Source organism: Mastacembelus armatus, chromosome 17, assembly GCF_900324485.2.
Source record: "Mastacembelus armatus chromosome 17, fMasArm1.2, whole genome shotgun sequence".
NCBI classification, from domain to species: Eukaryota; Metazoa; Chordata; class Actinopteri; order Synbranchiformes; family Mastacembelidae; genus Mastacembelus; species Mastacembelus armatus.
This window is the reverse complement of record NC_046649.1, coordinates 23,766,441-23,788,635: the sequence shown is the minus strand read 5'-3', so window position 1 is coordinate 23,788,635 and position 22,195 is coordinate 23,766,441. Positions and strand designations below refer to the sequence as shown.

The following is a 22,195-nucleotide window of genomic DNA, read 5'->3' as shown; positions in this document are numbered from 1 at the left end:
AGACAAAGGGGAGGAATAAAGAGACAAACACCACCTAATGTGTGTAAAACTAAAACGTCATGGGAAAAAGACAAGAAGACAACAGCATGAAAACACGGAAAAGACAGTGAATGTAAGAAAAGGGGAATAATGGAAAACATTTAATGGGTAAGGATTTATTTACCATAGTGGTTTTATTCTGTTTTATATTCAATATCTAATCACTGAGTTTGAAAAAGGTTAATTGTTCTGGTAAAGAAACTGATAAACCTGCTGAACACCACCTGCAGACACAAAGTCTTGGAGCTGAAGGAGTGGAGACTAAAAACGGAGCTAGAAGAATTTTGGTGTTTGTCACATGGCCAGAAAAACAAATTAAAGTCTGAGTTTGCTGCATGTGTCAAAACAGAGTGCTGTCACTTTTTCACATGGACTAGTCTTCACTGTCGACTTCATGTGGGGAAACACGTCAAGAATAAGGTGAAACCCACCAACGGTCTTTGCATGAAGTGACTGTAGTTTCTTCAAAGACAATGTAAAATTAGCTTCCAGTTAACTGTGTCTGCTACATTACATGGATTTTGTGGTGATTCCTGACTATAAACAAATAAAACACTAACTTCTGAATCGATGCAACATGATCCACTTCTCCCTCTGCAGCCTGTAGCATCTGTACCAGTAACATCACTGACCTGCCAAATATGACGTTACAGTGTTTCTGTCCCGACACTGACTCAGGAATCTGTGTTTGACCTGATTTGTGTCTAACGATAAGGGTTTGGGACATACTGAGCGTACAGAGGGTTAAGAGGGAAGTGGATTATGCTGCAGGAGTGGTCTTAGAACTTTCTGCTGACATTTAGACTAGTTGAAGACTTGTCCAGGTGGCACTTGGCACACACCTTCCTAAACCGAACCCTTCGCTCTGCAACAGATCGCAGTCACTGAAGCTACAGCGACATGTTTACAGAAAGGCGTCAGTCGCTGCCGATGGTGTAACCGTAGAGCAGAGGGAGGCAGGCAGACCCATCCAACAAATAAGATCTTTCTAAGACAGAGCCAGATAAATGAGCCGAGAGGGGAAATGAAGACCAGATGGAGGAAAAAAAACTGCAGAATCAGAAGCAAAGCACCATCCAACACTGACTGACAGTAGGAAATGTAAGGGAGAGCACGGCGAGCAGTCGCTGAGTGACCATGTCACCAAGGCAAATTCCTCCACACTCGCTATACTTGGCATTTAAAGCAACGTGATCTGCTGTTTGTGTTACGTATCGCAGCTGAGGGACAGATGTTCCACATCTGTGGAAGTCGGTTTGGTCAGAGAGGAGAATGCTTGTTTTGTCAGCGATGCCCATTTATTTTTGAAATGATGTAATGGCAGTTTTGACATGAACCCTTCTCAGCCATAATTTGGGGAATGATTTGCTTCAACTAAGAAAATAAAAAGCAATATATTCCAATTGTGTGTGTTATATAGTGGCAGAGCTACAGCAGCCTGTCACGGTCCCTTGTGTTCATGTGTGTGATTAGGGAACTCTCATAACCTCAGCCTTGGTGTGATTGTCTAAATGAAAGCAAAACAGGTTCTGATGTCAGCTCTACATGTGCCAGGCCAAATCCAGAGTCCAACAGGGCTGCCCTACTCTGCAGCTCAGTGCAACCGCATGAGGTGACAAAACCAGCTCGGAGGCTGGGGCACTTTCTTCTTCTTCTTCCTCTTGAGGCTGATTAACGATCCCTGCGTTACCAATCAGCTATCAGTGTGTTGAACTTACTTATGCGATCCACTGAGCCAGAGCGCCGGGTCCACCAGATTCCAGACTAATCTGTTGTCCTGTTAGCAAGAGAGCTTAACACACAGCAGGCGTGTGAACGGCCCCTGCCACAAACCAAAATTGCTGAAAATGTTTCAAAACACTTTGCATAAAACCGCACAAGCTGTTTGTCACATTCCATGAAAAAGCATCATTTCAACATTTTTCTCATCAAAGAGATTTGAAATAAAACACCTGGACAGTTTCTGCCTGTGGTCTAAACGTGCCCACACAGGAAGTGACGTAAAAACGTTCTATTTGACGTCAGGAGAAACGAGGAGCTCAGAGAGCTGGACGACGGTTTGTCCACATCTCCTGGTTCTTCACAGGCACATGTTCTGTTTTCAATAAGGACCACAGTGGGTTTGTGGTGTGATGTGTCTGAAGGAATGTGTGTGTGGTTTTTATGTACGAGTTTACTCCCAGAATCACAGAGACGAGTAATTTTTGTAAACGACAAACATGCAGAGGATCAAACGAGGTGATTAGCAGCTTCATCAGGCCTCTGCCACCTACAGCACCTTCATCCTCATCGTTTACAAACAGCCGCCTCCACTCTGAGCTAAAGCTGATCAGACATGGAGGAAAGAAAGAGCCGTGTTGGTCTTTATTCTCTGTGGTTACTGGTTGCTGGCCTTTAGGATGGACATCCAGCACCATCAGCTCCATGTCATGTCCAGCTCTTCTGTTTAACATTCATGTTAAACTACATTTGCTTTTTTAACTTCAATTTCCTGAAAACACTGAAGGGGGCAAACTGAAAAAAGAACAGTGTGATAGAAAAATGAGAGAAAGATTCCTGAGTGTGTGTGTGTGTGTGTGTGTGTGTGTGGGTCCACTGGAATGTGTAAAGGAGACGAGCGAGACCACCAGTCAACAGCACAGCTGGTTACAATCATTGAGGCTAAAGACACACACACACACACACATAGACACACACAGACACACACATATACACACACACAGACACACACAGACACACACACACACAGCTATAGAGTGAATGCTATAGCAGAGCAGCAGTGAGCTCAGCTAAAACAAAAAGCAAAAACCGTCGGCGTCCTCGGTGGCAGCAGTGATTGTGTGACCTCCTGTCAAACCTAGAGATAAATAAAAGATAATTAAACACACTCGTCACTCCATCAGGTCTGAGCCAGTCTGTTTTCTATTTCACTGTGTAACTGCAAACATTTCCCATCAGCAAAGATCATGACTGAAATATTTTGCTGCCAAAAACATTTGTCTGCAAGGCCTTTCCCAGGGGTCAAAGGTTGTTAAACTTATTTGCAGGGAAAGATTTTGTGGTGGCAAAAAAAGGTTAAAAGAAAAAAGGACAGAAAAGTAAAATGATAATTAAACAATAAAGAGAAAAGTGTCCTGTAACAAAGTTCTATATTTACAGCAGATGGGACTGGATTGTGCTGTGATGTTGGTTAAAGATTGACTTTTAGCAAAGAGCTAACTCATTAATTCTCCCAGAAACCCCAGGGGTACTTTAAGGAATTTTGAGGCCCCTTATTACACCGGGCCCCTCGCTCCGATCTGTCTGACTTCATGTATTAGCCTGTCACCTCACCCTGCTCTGCCCTGTTTCACCGCAGGGTCTGTTCCAGGAACCCAAGAACCATTTCATGAAACTCTACCTGCTTTTCACCCAGAGATCTGTTCTACCCTCCACCTCCTTATTACAAACAGACGCAGAACACAGGCCTGTGGATCCCTGCAGTTGTCACTTTAGAGGTTTCCCGGCTGTCCAGGGACAGAGCATCCATCCAAAAACTAAATGCCGTGACTGTCCCACTCGCTGGTTTGATCAACTCGTGTCTGAGGCTACTGACTCCCCTGAGTTGGAAAAACAAGCACCCACACACGTGACGTGACAGAGCAGCAGCTTTCTGGGTGCTGTCAAACGTAAACAGTCGTGTCAAGAGTCAGGACATTATTGAAATATAATGATATTCTATCATTATATTTTAAACATGCAGCTCAGCTTCCAGAAGTGTTTACAACAAATCAATAAAAAATAACTGATAAAAAGTTTCTTCTCTCTGAGCTCAATCTACATAACAGCTGTTACAGTATGTGCAGATTTAAAATCACCGTTTAATGTCTGCTCATTGCTTCATATTATGGGCTATAGGTCATTAATTAAAAATATGAAAATAAAGTTTTCACTGTGTAGCTGTGTAAAAACAGTCCAGTAGTGTGTTTAGAGCCAGTCCCTCTGGTTCACCACGACCCACTTCAACAAAACCTCTCCTCTAATTTTCCGTCCTTGCAGTTTGTGAACTAAAGGGGGAAAAAGCCTGTCAGGGTGGAGACTGGGCAGCTGTGATGAATTGATTGGATAATTTCGACCATACGGGAGCATTCAGATGTGATTAAAGTAATGGGATGGCAAAGGTTACTGCAGATCATGTGTGCCCAAAACATAAAGCTGCCTTTGTCACCGGTTCCTTTGCTGGACAAAGTGTTGGGTCATGTTTGTTTCCAAGGACCAAATGAGACGGTAACGGTTCAAACATTTGTCCTACATATTCCATTGTTTGTACAGCTTCACAGCTTCCTTCACTCTGCCGGGGGTCAGCAGGAACAGAGCTGCTTTGTTTGTTAATTAGCTCACAGTGAATCAGGACAGTGAAGGGTTAATCACCTCCTCCTGCATGAGAACAGGACGGATCATCAGTCTGAGAAGAACCATTATATCACTACTACAGTTCCACTTCACTGCTCTGAGCGCTGCTGCCACTGGGCCCTATGGAGCTACATGATTAGTCCATCAACAAAAACATGGACCATTTTGAAAATCAAATAATTGTCAGTGTTGTTTTTTAAGGAAAAAGGCCAAATATTTTCCGCTTGTCAGTAACAGTGAAGGTCATTTCAACCACAATGCTCCTTAAACCTGAACCGACATAAAACCAATTCTCAACACTGGTTTAGGAAGAGACACCAACAACACTGTCCTGAGGAAAAGGATCAGATCAGCAAAAGCTTATAGGAGCCACTGTAGAGGAGCAGGAACACGAAGAATTAGTCAGACCTTGTTGTGTTTATGTCATTAGGAACATGCAACATGTCTGTCAACTCTCTGTTAAAACCCCAGAGGAGCTGCAGCGGTTAGATACTAATCAAATAAACGTTTTAATGACAGGGTGTTCAACATCCGACCTTACATTAAAGTAAGGGTTTTCCTCCAAAGCTAACCTGCTGTCAGCCGCTACGCCTCACACACCAGCCAGGACACGACCTGCAGCCTCCAACCACACAAATCCACGCTCCAGGTTCAAACGACTGGTATTCTCAAAAATTACTACTTCAAATACAACACTGGAACAGAGTCAACTTATACAAATACACGTTTAGACACCGCAGAATTATTTAGAATTAAAGCACCTCTCCACAGCATCACACCTCAGTATAGTCCAGATGGACTAAAAACTTCATTTTCTAGGTCAAATGATCTTATTTGGGGTCTTTCCTGCAGAGTCTACAACAGAAATCTGACTTTAATCTGCACCGTCTTCCTGCTGCAACATGAGAAAGTCAAAGAGCAGACAGGCAGGTTTAAATTTTCTAAAGCCACTGGAGAATGAAAAACACCGCTCCACGGGTCATGTTTCCAGTATGATGTGTATCTAACTCAGCATTAGTAATCAGTTTCACACGTTCACTTCACACTGGCCAACCTGGAGATCAGCCTGCCACTCTTTCGTCACTGTAATCTCTGCATATCACAAATCTCTTCTATTCATGTTCAGTTTGACACGACCTCCTTCTTATCCCCGTTTGTCCACATCGGCCCAGAGATGAGCCGCCTGGCCCATCTCCTCCTCTATCAGCCCGTGTCTCGACGGCTATCTCTGCTCATGCACGACCACGGAACAAGCGCAGCCACCGATGGCAGGCTCCTGCACGCAGCTCTGAAAAGGCGGCAGCGATCAAGGCTCCGACCGCAGAGATAGGTGAGTGTGTTTTGGGTTTTGGTGCCAGAGCTCCTCTCACTTGCTTCAGATATGATGTTTTTTCATTATGACTGCAACCTCAAGGATTTATGATGGACTGGAAGCCCTGTCACCTCAGTCAGTAACTCATCTCTGATGCTTTTATTTTGTAATTTTTTTATGCTTACATGTTTTTAAGCTTTTTTAATTTAACTTATTCATTTCATGTTTATCCCTAAAAGAGTTTAGATGTAAATAAACTACTTCTGCCTTCCACATCAGCTAAACCACTAACTAACCCTAAACAGGCCCAGTGGGTAAAACCATCTCAGACTAAACCGTCTGTTTCACGTTCAACCTCTTAAGACTCAGCGTGTCCACGTTCACCAGTATGAAAACACTCACGTAGATGTGCCTCTGCTGGTAGCGCAGGAAGAGGTTGTGCAGGATGGCGCCATCATGAAGGTCCTCCAGGGTCGCCATGTCCTCCACCCCCCTGACGCTGCTGTGGTGCATGGGCTGCACCTTCTGCCTGGTGAGTGCATTTTGTTTGTAGGTGTAAACCTGCATCAGAGAAACACAGACATGAAAATTCACGGTGTTAAAACTTTACACTTGAAATGGACCTTAAACTAAATGTTTTCCCAGCTCTCATATGTCCCCCAAGAGGTAGTGGATTTAAAACCACAGGTAAACTTCCAGCTCTACACCACAGCGGTTTCCTGAGGGGCTGTTCACAGTACAGTTGGTCCGTGTCAGCTTCCTCCTCCAGTTTGGGCTGGTTGTGGGTCACTACCTCACAGGTTGGAGGCCAAACATGGAGGCTTCACATCTTTCTCTTTTTTTAACGTCCGGTTTTCTGCAGCTCCACAGCAGCTTTTCATACATGTACATGACACATCTTTCAATTCTGCTTTAGGATTCATTCCCACAGTTACGTCAGTTAAAACTCGTATTACAAACAAACTACAACAAGCAAAATCTCCAAATACCAAGACCACAGAGATCAGTCAGTCCAACAGTCAGGGAAAACTGGAGCCAGACAGAAAACAGTCAGAAACACTGCAGCGTGTCTACGTTCTTCTCGAAACATGACCAGGTATTATTCAGGTATTGTGTTGGAACCAGCTGGTCCTGTTTTAGTTTACAGATCGAAGGTTCAGGTGCAGTTTTCATCCTTAAGCGGCTCTGAGGAAGATTTTACTGCTCGGTGGTGAAAGTGTTGATGCTGCTCCACCAGTTTAACTCTGGGATTTACAGCAGCAGAAGCTGAATATTAAGGGAACGTGTATCTAGAGTGAACATTTGAAGTATTTTAGAGTGGAACGAACATTTAGATCCTGTAAGTCTGTAAAGTCTGAACATCATTTTGTCTCAGAGCTAAACAGATGTCCTGTGTTTTTCAGATTTGCTAATATATCTTAGATAGAAAATCAGAATTTATTTATTCACGCTGTTTCTTCCATGCTGCCGACTGTAATTATTAACAAAGCCTCACTTAGAAAAAGCAGAAAGTGCCTGAACTAGTTCAAACAAGTTCTATTTCTATCCTGTGGGAAGGACTTTTCCTTCTGCTCCCAAAAAACTCCACAGAGGTGACGTGGAGGACAGCTGAGGTAAACCTGACCCTGGGCTGGAGGAGAACTCCATCTCAGATCCTTCCACAGCCTCACCGGCCTGTGGCCTGCTGGGACTTTTCTAAACTGGCTTCTTCTACCTTTATTTCATCTCCTACATTTCCCTAAATACCGTTCAACAACAGCTGAGGTCAGGTGAGGTGGGTTACATGGAGAAAAGGGAAAGGTTTTCCACTTCTGTCTTTATTTAAACCCCAGATTGTTTAAATCCTACATCATATTTTGGTCTGTTTCCTGCTAATCTGGGCGTTGAAATCTGAGGGACTGAGTTTCTGTGAGTGTTGACACTAAATAGAGCCAATTTTAACTGAGCCATGAATTTGACTCTTCAGGCCCAAACCTTTGAGAGAGATGATGCTTATTTACAGCTGGACTCTGTGGTAGCCAAAGTACTCAGATCAAATACTTCAGTAAAACTAACAGTACCACACTGCAGAAATACTCTACTACAAGTAGAAGTCCTGCATTCAAATCCTACTGAAGTATAAATGTATCTATTATCAGTACTTATTGCAAGTAAAACTATTAATTATGTAGAAAAACTGTTTCTGGATGAATATTCCTGCTGCATTAATGTACATGTTGAACTTTACTGCAGTAGTTCTTTAAGATTGGACCAGCTTGAAGTACTTGTGCAGCTGTGCAGTAAAAAGTCCAATATGTTGTGGAATTGAATTACATGAAATGCAAATACTCCAGTAAAGTACAAGTACCTCAAATGTGTACTTAGTAATTCTCCACCACTGGCTGTAAAATGAACAACACAAACTTCAGCCAGTGTATAATATTGAATTAACCATCATGTGTGTCTTATTTTACATGCAAATTTGGATTGTTTGCATGTAAACCAGCATTCAGAGGTTGCTGACACACCTGGGTCCTACTGTTCTGTCTCTACTCAGGTAAATCCAGCTTCAGCTAAACAAAAAGAATCACAGGTCTGCCTTTACCTCTGACTCTGTTCTGAAATGGTTTAAAGTCTGTTGAGAAGACTAAGCCATCATGCTTCTGTAAAAGCTCAGACTTCAGACTAAACATCTTTACACCAGTCACAACCTTCACACCCGAATCAGGGACTGAGGACAGACTATCTTCTAACATGTACAAAAACACTCTGACTTGGCTTCAGACACTTTATGGTTAAACAGACGTTAATGGTGCAAGTTGTGAATTTTCTACTATCGAGGATTTGGTTTGCAGATTCACAGGACCACTTGGGTTGACCACACATGAAAGGTCAGAGGTCAATTACAAGCAGAAGTCAACTGATTGTGGCTCTGCAGGAGGTTTGCAGCCTGCACAGAAGTAAACAAAGCCCACTGAGGGAAACCTGCTCAGAACAATCTGTCACTGTCTCACACAGGTTCAATAGAGATGATGATGTTTCTCAACAGAACCTTCAACCTCGAGTTAATCAACGTTGTGGAGGAATTTTCTTGCCTGAAGTGACACTGAAGACTTAAGCTGCAGTCATTCCTTCAGTGAGGGATTACTACACCCACACCCAAAGTACTTTCTGTACTTTTATTTGTGGCTCCTTCAGGCAAAACTCTGTGCACCAGTTACATGAGCCTAATATCAGCCACAGAGTGAGGTCAGCGAGGTCAAGCTATCCAATACTTCATGTTACAAAAGCAAAGATCAGATAAAAACCAGCTTGACGCAGGAGGATCCTGTGTACCAGCCTTTTCTGTAGTTGAAATAAAAGGCTGGAAGAGTCTGGAGATATGGCAGAGACGATCCAGAGCTGAGACCCATTGAAAGACACACTGCTGTTGTGTATTTTAGTTTAACGTCTTAAAGCTGATGCTGGTGATGTGTTTTCTGACCTCATTCTTTGTGCCTCTTCCTGTGAATCTGAAACTGATTATCTGGTTCACACAACGACTGTGACTGTTAACCAAGAGGACAGATAAAACTGGGAGAGCATGAGCCAAATGTCTCAAAATGTGCACACACTCAAACAAACAGCGAAGCCTGGGACTGGTCGCTGACCCGCCGTGACCGAGCGGCTCGGGGCGACAACTCCTGAAGAAAGCCAGTCTCTGTCCGAGGAGTCAATCACATCTGACCCCACACAACACAACACACATTAACACCCAAACCCCCCTCAGCGCTTCGCAAGGCCTCATTTCTCACATTCCTGCCCCAGTGATGCTTCAGGGGGAACTGAACGTCACAGAAATGTCTTTCAGACGGACGAGGCTGCATCAGCCAGAGCCTGATGGATTTATTCCTCCTGCAGTCTGTCCCCGAGATCAAAACATCATCATCTGAACCAAAACAGCAGAGGCCCCTGACAGTGACCCTGAGCTGCTCCCTGCTCACCAGAGGATCGTGGTTTAACAAACCAATAGTTATTTAATTTCTAGAGTCTGTAAACTGGACTGGACCTGCTTCAAAAACCAGTGACAGTTTTAAAGGCCAACCTGTCTTCACTGACTGACTGGCAGACAGTTAAGGACTTGCTAAACTAGATCAGTGTAAAGGCTGTTTACAGTCAACAGCCTGACAAGTCCTGCAGAGGGCAGTTCACTTCACCTGTGACCTGCTGGAATCTGTTCTCCTGCTGCACATCAAGACGTAAAAAACATGATGCTCATGCTAAAAATGACATTTATAGTTAATCAGGATGAGTAAATATATTTTTATACCTTTTATTAAATTATTAGCAAAACTGATCTGTTTAGGTGTAGGACTAAGGCCTCGGGGGGCACAGGTTGTCCTGTGACTTTGACCTAATTAAGTTTCTAATTGGCCCACTTGTCTTTGCAGACACCAGGAACAAAGCGGTGGGGCCCGGGTGCTGAGCGACAGATGCTGACAGGAGTAAATCAGTGAAACAACAGCCATGAGACAGCGTCTCTGTAGAGGAGGGGACGTGATCCTGGATCAGCCAGGATAAAGTTTGCTGCTCTTACTTACATGAATCAGGAATGTTAATTCAGGCAATTAGCAGAGACTTAACCCAGGAAGAGTTTAACTAACATGGATTTTTATATCTCGGGTGATGAGCAGCTTTTTCACTTTAGGTCAGGTGGATCTTTCCAAAGCTTTAGATTTGTTCTCGTTGTCCACACATCTATTATTGTGTTCTCCAGGTTGCATTCTGGTCTCTGTAACACGTGAATCCCAGCTGGGTGGCTTCTCCTGAGGCTTGTCCAACTTTTAAAGCTTTTTGTGTTTTGTGATCAGATGTTTCTTCAGCTGACTTTTCTTTTTTAGCTTTTATGTCTTCAGGTTTGAAGCTGTCCAGCTGAAAGATAACAGAAGCAGCTCTGAGGGTGTCACATGATACACACAGTGTGCTCTGTGGAAAACAAGTGTTTCAATGCACTTGGCTTCATGATACTTCAGCTTTTAGCTGGGACTATGCATCTGTACATTTCAGTTTCCCCCCAAAACCTGAAACCCAGACTGAACTTCCCTCCGGCGTGTTAGCAGCTCTTCAAGAAGAGAACTAAAAGGCTGCAGACAGAGACTCGCTCCACTAACATTTAAGATCAACACTGACTTTTGTGGTGCTAATCTCTTGTCAGAGGAGGAATGAAACTCATTATTATGTGTTGTTAGGAGGGAAAACCGAGCCGTCTCCCTCCTCTCTGCCAGAGCTGAACAGGTAACCCCCCCCAGCATCTTCATCAAAAGCAGCAGCTGCTCTTCGGATCACCATTCATCTCCTGCTGCATTGTCCTGCAGTCAGCCCAGGAGGAGGAGACTGTCTGCACCGTCAGAGACACTGAAACCTGAGCAAGACCTCCAACACACACACACACACACACACACACACACACACACACACACACACACACACACACACACACACACACGCACGCACGCACGCACGCACGCACGCACGCACACGACACAAAACTCTGCTGAAGCTGCAGCGTCCGGATGAATCCTCACACACTGCAGTCACTCCACAGATGCTGTTTGCCCATAGTGGTTTGTTTCATCTCTACAAAAACATATGTGGAGCTATTCTTATGTCTGTGGCACAAAGTTGGTGTTGTGGCCTATGGGTGGAGCTAAGGAGAAGAAAGACCAAAGCTTATGAGAGTGTTAAACCAACAAACATGCTCAGCGAAGTAGAAAATGGAAACACAGGTTGAAAATGAACAGATTAGAGTAAAATCAAGGATTATATGATTTTTATATCTAATTTACATCAACCTGCTTTTACTTTGTCCACATCAAACACAAAAAGTCTAGAACTGTGAAGGAAACGCAACGTTTAGAGGCAAAACGCACAGAACTGTACCTGCACCACCTGTACTAGTACCACCTGTACCAGTAACACCTGTACCAGTAACACCTGTACCAGTACTACTGGTACCTGTACTCCACACACAGATAGGCAAACACTGAAGTGGGCTGGGCTTGCAGGAGTGCACTTCACTGATTGGTCAGCACTGTCTTTCCTCATAAAGAGCAACATCTGCTCTGAAGCTGAACAGGTGACGTCCATCTCCAGTTACACACAACAGACGGCAAACACACACACACACACACACACACACACACACACAAATATACAGAAACACACTTGAGTGTGTATAGAAAAAAGAATTTAAAGTGCGATCACATGGATGCAATACACAATAAATACACAAAGCCAAAACTCCTAAACACAAATTAGACCACACACACACACACACACACACACACACACACACACACACACACACACACACACACACACACACACACACACTTATTTGCATCAGAAGCTCATCAGTGTCACTGTCAGCGACTGGAGCAGATGGAGTTTAGTGTCTTGGCTCAAGGGCATGTGGTCTGCATCAGGGTTTTCTATTACAGTTTTATTATTATAGTTTTCTAACACAGGACCCTTCAGTCGGCGTCGATTCTGCTGTGGAGAAAAGAGGATTTTAAGCAGCAGAGTGACACTGATCGTCTCGTGCTGTTTTTATTTCCCAAGTTAAAATACTGTACAACAGAATCTGAACCAAAGCATCACGATGCTCTTCTTCTCTACACACCAGCACCCTCTGCTTAAGTCCTCTGTCTGTGTGTTGGAGGGTCACTAGCTTCAGCAGGTCTAACTGAGTCTCTGAGTGAGGGGGAACCCGGAGGTAAGAATGCCTTAATCTGCCTGTAAATCTTTGGGACAATACTCCGGCTCAACAAAACCCTAAATCCCTCAGCGCTCACATTTACAGGCCACCCTCTGCTGGTGACCCTCTGCTGCTCACTTTGTTGAAGCTGTCAGCACAGGAGGCGAGCGCAGACTAAATCCACCCAAACGCCTCTCACAGCTGATTGTTCTCGGGCTGGACTTTTAAGGCCTCAGTTACACAGGAGAGATAAAGGCATTCACTCTAAACTCACATCACTTCTCACACATATTTGTCACACATTATCATAAACATTCTCCATTCTGCACAGTCCATGACCCAGGAGCCACATAGTGGTCTGCAGACTTGTAATCACATGTGTTTCTCCCAGAGAAGACAGAACCACACCGACCCATGGGGCCCATTTGTGCCTGGTTTGCAACTAGAGACAAAAACAGCATTTAAGAAGTTTTGCTTGATTCAGCTTCCTGCACTTTTCTAGCTCTGACTCTTTCATGAGTTTTAAATACTGCAGGGAGGAAACACAGCAATCAGAGCTAACGCTGAGCTAACGCAAACTAAATGTAAGAAATGACTCCCTGCTCCTGAATTTTACACCTGAGACGTGGCTGAAAATGCTCAACATGTGTCTGATCAGTGTGATCCAGGATGTTTTGGCTTTAGATCAGCCGTCAGACGTGTGTGTGAGCACAATAAATCACATCTAACCCTGTGATGTCTGTGTTTTTGACGCGGTCCCTTTACTGTCACAGGAGTCAAAGCTTCAAAAGCAGAAGGATCCCACCGTGTGAAGACAGACACCTTCTGACACGTTACAGTCCACACAAATCTGTGGAGTTTACCACCTCACAGAGGAAAAGCAGCTGAACGCAATCAAATCTAACCTCACTCACACGCGATGTGCCGGATCACGTTAATTCTTAATAACTAACCCAGAACACGCATGAACCCACTGCGACCCCTGTTCCGTACAGTCCGTCCTTCAGCTCCTCTGTATCTGCTGTTGTGACCGCACAGATCAAAGAGGTAAAGCAGGACCACAGGAGCTTTAGGGGATTTGTAGTTTCTTGAGTTGACCACAAATTATGACTGGACCCCTTCAGCTTGTGCTGTCGTGGAGGTTTACAAAAAAATGTGTCAGCATCAGAGGAGGTTTAGGAAAGAGAGGAGAGTTTTAAAACCTTCAGATACATTTTCATTCATTTTAACTTTGCAAAGGGCTGAAGCAGGAGAGAAGGTTCTGATGAGACTCATAAAGTAAGACAAACAGGATCAACAAAAGGCTGGTTGGTTCTCACCTGGCCGTAATCTGTGGCAAACACGGCAACACCTCCGAGGCACGAAGACACGGTGCTGGGAAGGAACTGCTCATCCTCCCGTAGCCACACCCGGTCACCCTGCAGAGACACAAACTGGTTTAGTTAACAAAAAAAACACAGCACCTCACAAAGAAGTTCATCAAACCAGCGATAAATATGAGAAAGCCATGATCTGGTGAATCCAAATCACATTTTATCCCAAGTTTGTCTCCCGAGTTACAAATCACCAGTTTACCCACATGGTCACACCACCAAGACAATAACAATCCAGTTTGATCAAAGGTTCGCCTTCTGTGCAGCGTTGGGTTTCAGGTGTCTCTACCTGCAGGCCCCCAGGGGCCCAGTAAAGCTGCCTGAATATTGATGCTGCGGACTCACCGACAGCAGAGTCAGAAAACACTTTTATACCCTTCAGCCCTAACAGCTGCTTTTTTAATCACCCTGCTGCTGTTGTGGAGAATTAGCAGAGAAGTTAGGAAGAAAGTGTGACCAGTTCACCAAAACCACTGGTACACATTTAGAGAAGCTTTTATTTTAAAGAGCACACATTGTTTCCCATTTATTACGCTCCACTTTTTAGATTTCTATAGAAAATCTTTGACGTTATTCAGACAAAGGCGAATAAATAAATAAATAAATTCAGACAACCCTCTGAGAAATATGACCGAGCTAAAGAACCGAGGGGCCCTCGAAGTGCATTTCCTCTTAATCGCATAGCCACATGTGCTGCTGTTCGTTAGCGTGACAGGCTAATGCTAATGGCAAAAACAAATGCTGCGTTTTTCAACTGAAAGTGCCTCTTTCTGAGCCGGGCATATGAACAGGCTTTGACCCTGTGACAGAGCTGCCGGTGCTGGCACCTGGCTGGGAAAAACATGCATGCATGAATAGATGAGGAGTAACAGACACACACAGACACACACACACAGACACACACACACAGACACACGGGGTAAAGCCAAGAGCTGCAGTGTCAGCAGTGCAGCACAGGGGAGCTGGGTGTTGATCTAAACCCTTGACCGTCCTCTCTGAGGAGGGAAACCACACGATTCAAAAGGTTGTGAGGTCTCCCAGGGAGAGAGAAATCTGACGCTCAGAGGAAACTCTTCTTTGGATCCCGACTGTGTCACACAAAGTCCGGTAGAGAAATAAACCACGTTTCTTTACTTGCTAAAGAAAGAAACGTTATCTAGCAGAGCAGCAGAAATATAAATAAATCTTCTTCAACACACTTTGGGGCCTTTTTGCCCTGTGCTGACAGACAGAAAATGACTGTCCAGAAACTATAAAACCCATCACTGAGCCACATACGCCGTCCTGCTGCCACTAATACTCAGGGGAGACCAAATGTGGATTCATCCGCCACTGAAAATAGTCCTAAAGATCCTTAGTGGGGCCAGTGGAGCTGAGTGACAACAGAGCGGGGGGGGGGGTCAGTTGTTGCTGCTTTAGGTTTTGTGTTAGACTTGCTAACAGCTGGAAACAATGACCACAGCTGCACCCGTTAAATGAAGACTATATTTAGATGTGTCCACATACAAACACACACAAAGCTTCAGCCTGACGTTGACAGTGGCTGATGTCAGACACTTTGATGCTACAAAAGGAAGCAAACAGAGGAAGGTGTTCCCCTCTCACGTGCACAAAGAGCAGGCGTGCGCTGTTCACCGGCCGAGACCAGACGCACATTCCTGATGTGCAGCACCGGAGGAATCCGACGCTCAGACCAGGTCTGGATGGAGATGGAAGAAGAGAAGGGTCTCCCTCCTCCCACCGGCACACTTTTCAAAGCTCGTTCACCATCAAAGACCTCCAGCACACACACACCGTAACACACACCCATGTTCTTTGTGGGAAGTGTGTGTCGCCCGCCCTGTCTCTGCTGAGGGGAGAAAAGAGGCTCCCGACAGTGGCACACAGTCTCATTGTGCTTTCCTTCCCTGCTCCTTTAATCCACTGCTTCAGCCCTCCCTCCACACACACACGCACACACACACGCGCGCACACACACACACACACACACACACACACACACTGGGGCTCTGTGCCAAAAGCCTCTGCTTCCCCTCCTCTCCATCATTCATCAGCACTGATTGCCTGAACTCTGAGCATCAAAGATATTGTTTTCACTTTCTGCTGGACTGAAGAAAATGAGGACCCAAAAACGACAAGCCAACAAAACCTGAAAGCACTCAGAGCCCAAACCTCCACAGAGGCTGCACAAAGCTCCAAATCTGTTATTTTGCCAGTGGCAAATAACTGAATAAATCACAGGACACAACTGGCACAATCTGTGCGCTGTTAAAAAGACTGCAGGGAGGCAGAGAGAGGACCTTTAATTTATAAAAACTGCTGCTCCCTCCAGTTTTCAGCCTGTTCCAGCATTTGGTTTGCTTCATACCAAGGCTGAGAAAACTCCTGCTGAAAACTACCCTGCTTTGCTGGGTCATTAATGTCCTTCAGTTCTCCTCCAGTTCGGCTCCAAACCATCTGATGTAATGAATGTTTGAGATTCCTTTATATGTGTTGACCTTCACTGTGCCGAAGAGCCTCCACAAACAAATCCACGGATATTCTAGAAAACCAAACCACCAGGAAGCCCAAAGAACAGCTTGAATAAAGGAGGCAAAATAAAACCAAGACGTAACACATGTGTTTCTTTCTGCCATCGCACTGACATGAAAGGAAGCGAACGTCAACACACGAGACACTGAAGAGTCTCTGCTGGGACTGGGAGCTGTGGATTAAGGCCCAGCTGCCGCACCAGTAAACTATCACCCAGAGCAGAGACAAGCAAAGCACATGGCAAATATTAACAGGTCACATTATTACAGTGAGAAAGAAGTTCAAATTATTCACAAAGCTATTTTCTAGAATCTATTCTCATCTTCTATATTTCATCAAATCAAAAACAGGCACTGACATCATTACAAATGTCTGGACTGGTGCAGGAAACGTCTTGGCTTAATAAAAACCTGATGTTTGGTTTCTCTCTGATGGCAGCAGGAAACATGAGAAAATAAAAGCCGGACAACAGAACAGCCCACATCACAACACCAAGAAAAGCTCCAAATGAAAGTGCAGAGGTTCTTCAGACGTGCCACCGGCATCGTTTGGTAAAATAAAGACCTGCAAGCTACATTTGAAACCTTTTTATAAAAGGAGGTTTTACTTTCATTTTTCACATTTCATTCTTCTGTGGCTTGACGTGAGGCCTGAAATCATGTGGAGCAAACTGTTTGTAAAATGTGGTTTGGTTGTTTTTTTCGTCCTTCCAGGTCCACACTTGGAGGTTTTCCACCCTCCTGCACCGTACGATGTCCTCGTCCAGAGAGACGCTTCTTTCTGGCCTTTCCTGACACCCCCTCCTGGCCAGAACCACAACACCAACACAAACCTCCTGCCCCGACAGCTCCGGGAGTAAAACCGTGGCGCTGACCTGTCTCCTGTGTGTATTTTCTCTGTGTAACCTCGACATGTGTGGCTAATGCTCTCTCTGCGGGACGCCGGGGGGAGCTGGGGAAACCAGGATCCGTGGTGCTGGGAGCGTTCGTACGCCGTCGGGGTCCGGAATGAGCAGCTGTCTCGTTTGAGAGACTCCACTTCCTCTCCCATAACAAACAGTCTTGTGTTCGACCACAACCATCCTCTCTATCAGAGCCTTTAGTGGGAATGGCCTGTTTTTTTCACCCGGACTGAAACTGTGACTCAACACCACTGCTGGTATGTTCTCTGAGGCCCTGCTGCTCGAGCAAACAACCAGCACTATCTGCTGCAGTCTGTATTTATTGGAGGCTGATACAGTCCGTCTACATCGTGTCTGACACTTGCCTGGTCCTGGACAGTGTCACCATAAAAGAGGCGGCACAAGTCCAGTTGGTTTCTGCCGTAAATCTGAACACTTTGTTGTCACCGGTGAACTTTCACCTCTTTCACCAGCTGTGCAGCAAAAGCAGCACATCAGGAACAGCTGCAGCCTCCTGTCAGTGTCCGCAGCAGATCTGTTCAGCCCTGCTGCGGACTCCTGAAAGAACTCAAACAGGACACCGAGCCAAAGTTACGAGTTTTTAAATCATGAGTGAAGAGCAGGCCATTACGTTTCCTGTGTACATGGACAACTACAGATCCCAAGAGGCTTTTCTGCAAGGTATGGTTGTAAAATACTAACAAAAAACTGTCAGGTTCCATTTTCAAATACAAAAACATTGACATTATACTGTCTGGCACAGCAGTAGATACTTATAGGTCTTAGAATATTGACCTAGAAACATGTTTATGATACTGAAATATTTTGTTCATGTTTTCACAAACAATTGGAACCAATGTTCCAAATGTAACAAGAAAACACGACACAGAAGATGTTTCAGCTAATAATTAATGTGAATTAATGTGATGATGTGGATTCAGGTCCGTCCATTAAAACTGCCCCTGCCCCCCCCCCCCTTCATGACAGCGGGTTCTCCTCCATCAGCCGGGTGGAACAGATTATCTGCTCCTTGTTTGTACAAGCCCCACAGAGAGAAGAAAAGACGGCTGTTTTAATCACAGTAAAAAAAAAAAAAGAAGAAACACTGAAACAGGCGACCTGGGCTGTGTGATGCTTTCAGCAGGAACAAAGGTGGAGCACTCACCACTCCTCTGATGTTGAAAAGCTAAATGGCTTATGATCCCGACCGTCTGATGGCTCACACACCTGTGTTCAAAGGAAATCATTCAGAGAAGCATCGACTGTGACACAGATAATCAGAAAGGTAACGATGCTCACTCAGCTTGCTTTACTACATTTACAGCCGACCGAGAGCAAACAGACACTTTTATTATCGTCTTTACGTGAGACCTCCCCTGTCACACTAACAGTATCGGGCCTTTTGTTTTGGTTCACCTCTGGGAGATAAGATCCGACGATTAATAATTAACTGCGTTTTATGGCTGAGGTTAAAGTGACCAACCGTCTCTCTTGCCATTTGTGTGTTTAAATGCATCTGTTTTCGGTCCAGCCAATAGGAAGCAGGAAGGCAGCCGTAGATTTCAAAGTTAAAGTGCTGCAGAGCAAAGACCCAACCAGACAGTAACTTTCAAACCTGTTCATTTTACAAGCACCTTTGTGTCAGACTGCTAATCTGGCTTCGACATAACTGAGGACAGATGGCCAGGGTGTAAATCTGACCTCTCATGAGAAAGTCATGGCCCCCAAAGCCTTGGCCCTGTCCAAAGGAGAGTTAACCCTTCACAGTCTGCAGCTGTTTCAGGACTAACCTCATGCTCGACAAAACCAGCAGAAGCTTTTGGTTCTGGAGGGTAAAGACAGAAAGTGAAAGTTAGCAGCTTGCTCCACCTGCAACCACAGAGTGTCAACACGATCGCAACAGGACCAGTGTTTGGTGGAAACTGCTGTCTGGGAAACTGGCAGGAGGAAGTCTGTGAGTGCAAATTCACCTTGAACCTTTGCCAGGGTGCAGCACGGACCAATCAGCACGGGCCGAGCAGCGGAGGTTATTTAGATTTGAATGACTGGACCCTGAGAGCAGAGGATTATGGGAACTGATTAGGTTGTCCTATTGACTTTTGGAAACGTTTGGGAAAGTCTCACAATGTCACACACACCAAAACAAACACACAAGGACAATCGTACACGATTAAACTCAAGCACACACACGCACGCACACACACACGCACGCACGCACGCACACACACACACACACACACACACACACACACACGCACACACACAGCAGTAAGACTAAACTGTATAAGCACATGAATATACTAACATACATATGTAAGCAAGGAAATCAGACAAGCCACAGTCACACTAACACACTGACTGAATAAAAAGAGTTTGACTGCTCACAAACTACTGCAACAACACAAACACTCACTAAAGCTGAAGGACCTACAGCTGGTTCATACCTGGTGCAGGGACTTACTGGTTTCTGCAGACACCTGTGCTGCAGGTGCCCTAACAGCCCCCGTTGTTTAAAGTAATTAGTGAATTAGCATGTTAGCATACTAACATCAGCACACTAGCAGACACTGTCAGGGAAAGGCTGACGGGTCCAAACAGACCTTCAGACCTTCAGCAGTGAGAGACACAAAGTCAGAGGATCACTGGGCCTCATCCTGAGGGGATTCTGGAGGTCTGCACCAAAATACTTGGGTATCCAATAGGAGTCCAGATATGTGGGACCGACCTACAGACTGTCAGTGGAGTTTCCATAGCTTCAGTGTTTGAAATGTTTAGTCTGTCTTCATCATGTCGACTGTAAACATGTGTAACCAGGTTTCCTTTGAAACATAAGTCACTTTAATGTTGGTCCATCAAACTGTCTCTGAGAGCAGCTCCTTTCTGCCCTTATCTCTAATTCACTTCTCAAACTGGGTTAGGGAGGGATTTCTGAGGCAGACATACATTTGTGTTTGATTTCAAGGAAAATAGCTGAAGTCATAAGAAGATTTAAATAATTATTAAGCTGCAGCCAAATCTGTTGCTTGTTTCTCCTTAACATGAATAAATGCTTCAGTAAACAGTAGCTGGGCCCGTTAGTCAAGACACATCATGTGTCACAACAACTGCAGCTCCTCTTACTGTGTTTCTACACCTTGAGACCCTTTAATTAGGTGCTACTTGCCTCCTAACCACCCGCTTCAGTGCCACATATGATTCTAGCACAGAGAACGTCTGCTCAAAGCTGGAGTTCATGCTACAGAACATGTAATTTTGTCTGAGGGTAAAGAAGGTTTTTCCAGACCCTAATCTGAGGTGAATGATGGTTTGTGTTGACAATCCATCGTGCTGCTGCTGCAGACGAGTCAGTGTGCCAAAAAAAAAAAAAAAAAAAAAAAAGAGTCAAATATTAGAGCAGGATTTGATCATATGGAAAAGTCAGATCCCATTTTAACACAACAGGCAGCAGCATGATACTGATGATGTCTGACGTTTCCTAGATGGTGCAGGTATTTATTTTAAATTAAGAACCAGATGGATGTAAAACAATTTGTTTCACTATAACTAGAGTTTGTTTTGTTAATGTTTGTACAGTACATCATAAACTCTGTGATTTGAGGACGTCTCCAGGTGCATTCTGGGAGGTTACGCTGTGATAAAACTATGATGCTGGATTATCGAATCCCAAAAACACCAAATGTTCAGATTTGAGAGATGTCAGAACATCTTCATGCCATTTTTCTTTGTCGCCACAGACCAGTGTTCATTTTAAAAGCAGATTTTAATTTAGTCATCTGCTTTGTTTTTAGTCAACTAAAATATATCAAACATGACACTGACCCTTATATCTTCTCTTTGTTTCCTCCAGCTGTTGTCATCTCACTATAGTAGAAACCCAACGTAGGATTTGCAGGATGATGTCGTGCACTCGCACACACACCTTTAAGAGAGCCTTAATGGTGACGCAGCAGCTACTGTATATGGGACAAGTCTCATTTTGGCAAAATGAAAATACAGTCTGTCCTGTCTGCAGACACAGAAAATAAAACTATTGCACACACACTCGTGATTCCACCCAAACAAACAGAGTCTGACTGATTTGGCCACTGGAGTCTGTCTCATGCCTGATCTTTTTGTCACATGCTGTGGTGGTAAATTCTGAAAAGGACAGGGCAAATCTGCTTTGCTGAAAAAGTCTCTGTGGGTGTTTAATGATGGTTTGATGAGGGCACCTCTAAGTCTCATGACGTTTTAACCCAAGCAGATGCCAAAATAAACAACTACACAAACACTATTCAGAAATACAAGCTCAGTTTAAATCAACATTCAAAGACTGACGGACTCTAACTCACCCGGGCAGGAAAACATGTAAAGCTAACATCCCATTAAAACACTGAAAACGTGCTTCGGTTACTGCCGTCAGCACACGCTCACTGCACACAGCTTCAGGGCTAACGGTCAAACCAAAACCAAAAATGAGACCTGAATTAAGGCCCAGATGACAAACTGGTAAAGATGAAATCCAGACTCGCACGTGACAGTTGCAGCCTGAGATCAACACAAGATATCTGCTGTCTCTGTGGTTTTTCATCAAGTCAACCTCACGAGACCAAGTGAAGCTCAGTGAAAAACAACGTGAACCGGCGCCTGCCGAGCGGCTCCAGGGGTTCTGGCGTGAAGTTTAATATCAGCTTTTGTCACAAAATGTTTCCTCTACAAAGTCAGAAAGTTAAATAACAGTGAATTCAAAAGTTGGAAATGGAAAAGCTGTTTTGCCTAATTCATCCAGAAATTCAAACTCTGACCACAGGAAGTGCTGTTACCAGGCTCCCCTCCCTCTGCTTACATTTTTCTCTGGTTCTTATGACGATGACTTCAGCACCAGCTCAGAGGCTCTGTGGTCGGAATATACTCAAGTGCAGACTCATCTCAGAGATGGTCAACATTTAGAG

At 44.5% G+C, this 22,195-nt stretch overlaps 2 protein-coding genes across 13 annotated transcripts in view; one reads left to right on the top strand and one right to left on the bottom strand.

Annotated features, from left to right (window-relative positions):
• Positions 1 to 22,195, top strand: part of LOC113134345 (zinc finger protein 62 homolog) — a 757,491-nt gene that overhangs the window by 136,901 nt on the left and 598,395 nt on the right. The gene's annotated exons all lie outside the window — the stretch shown is intronic.
• myo10 (myosin X) overlaps positions 1 to 22,195 on the bottom strand; it is an 87,380-nt gene that overhangs the window by 37,224 nt on the left and 27,961 nt on the right. For 2 of the 3 annotated variants that reach the window (XM_026313668.2, XM_026313667.2), the window contains exons 2-3: positions 13,778 to 13,876; positions 6,146 to 6,304 (exon numbers count right to left, since the gene is read on the bottom strand). In XM_026313668.2, coding sequence (XP_026169453.1) covers positions 6,146 to 6,256 — 111 coding nt within the window. In that variant the 5' untranslated portion in view covers positions 6,257 to 6,304; positions 13,778 to 13,876. Of the gene's footprint in view, positions 1 to 6,145; positions 6,305 to 13,777; positions 13,877 to 16,983; positions 17,002 to 22,195 lie in introns of those variants that run through there. The other variant, XM_026313669.2, reaches the window with a different exon arrangement.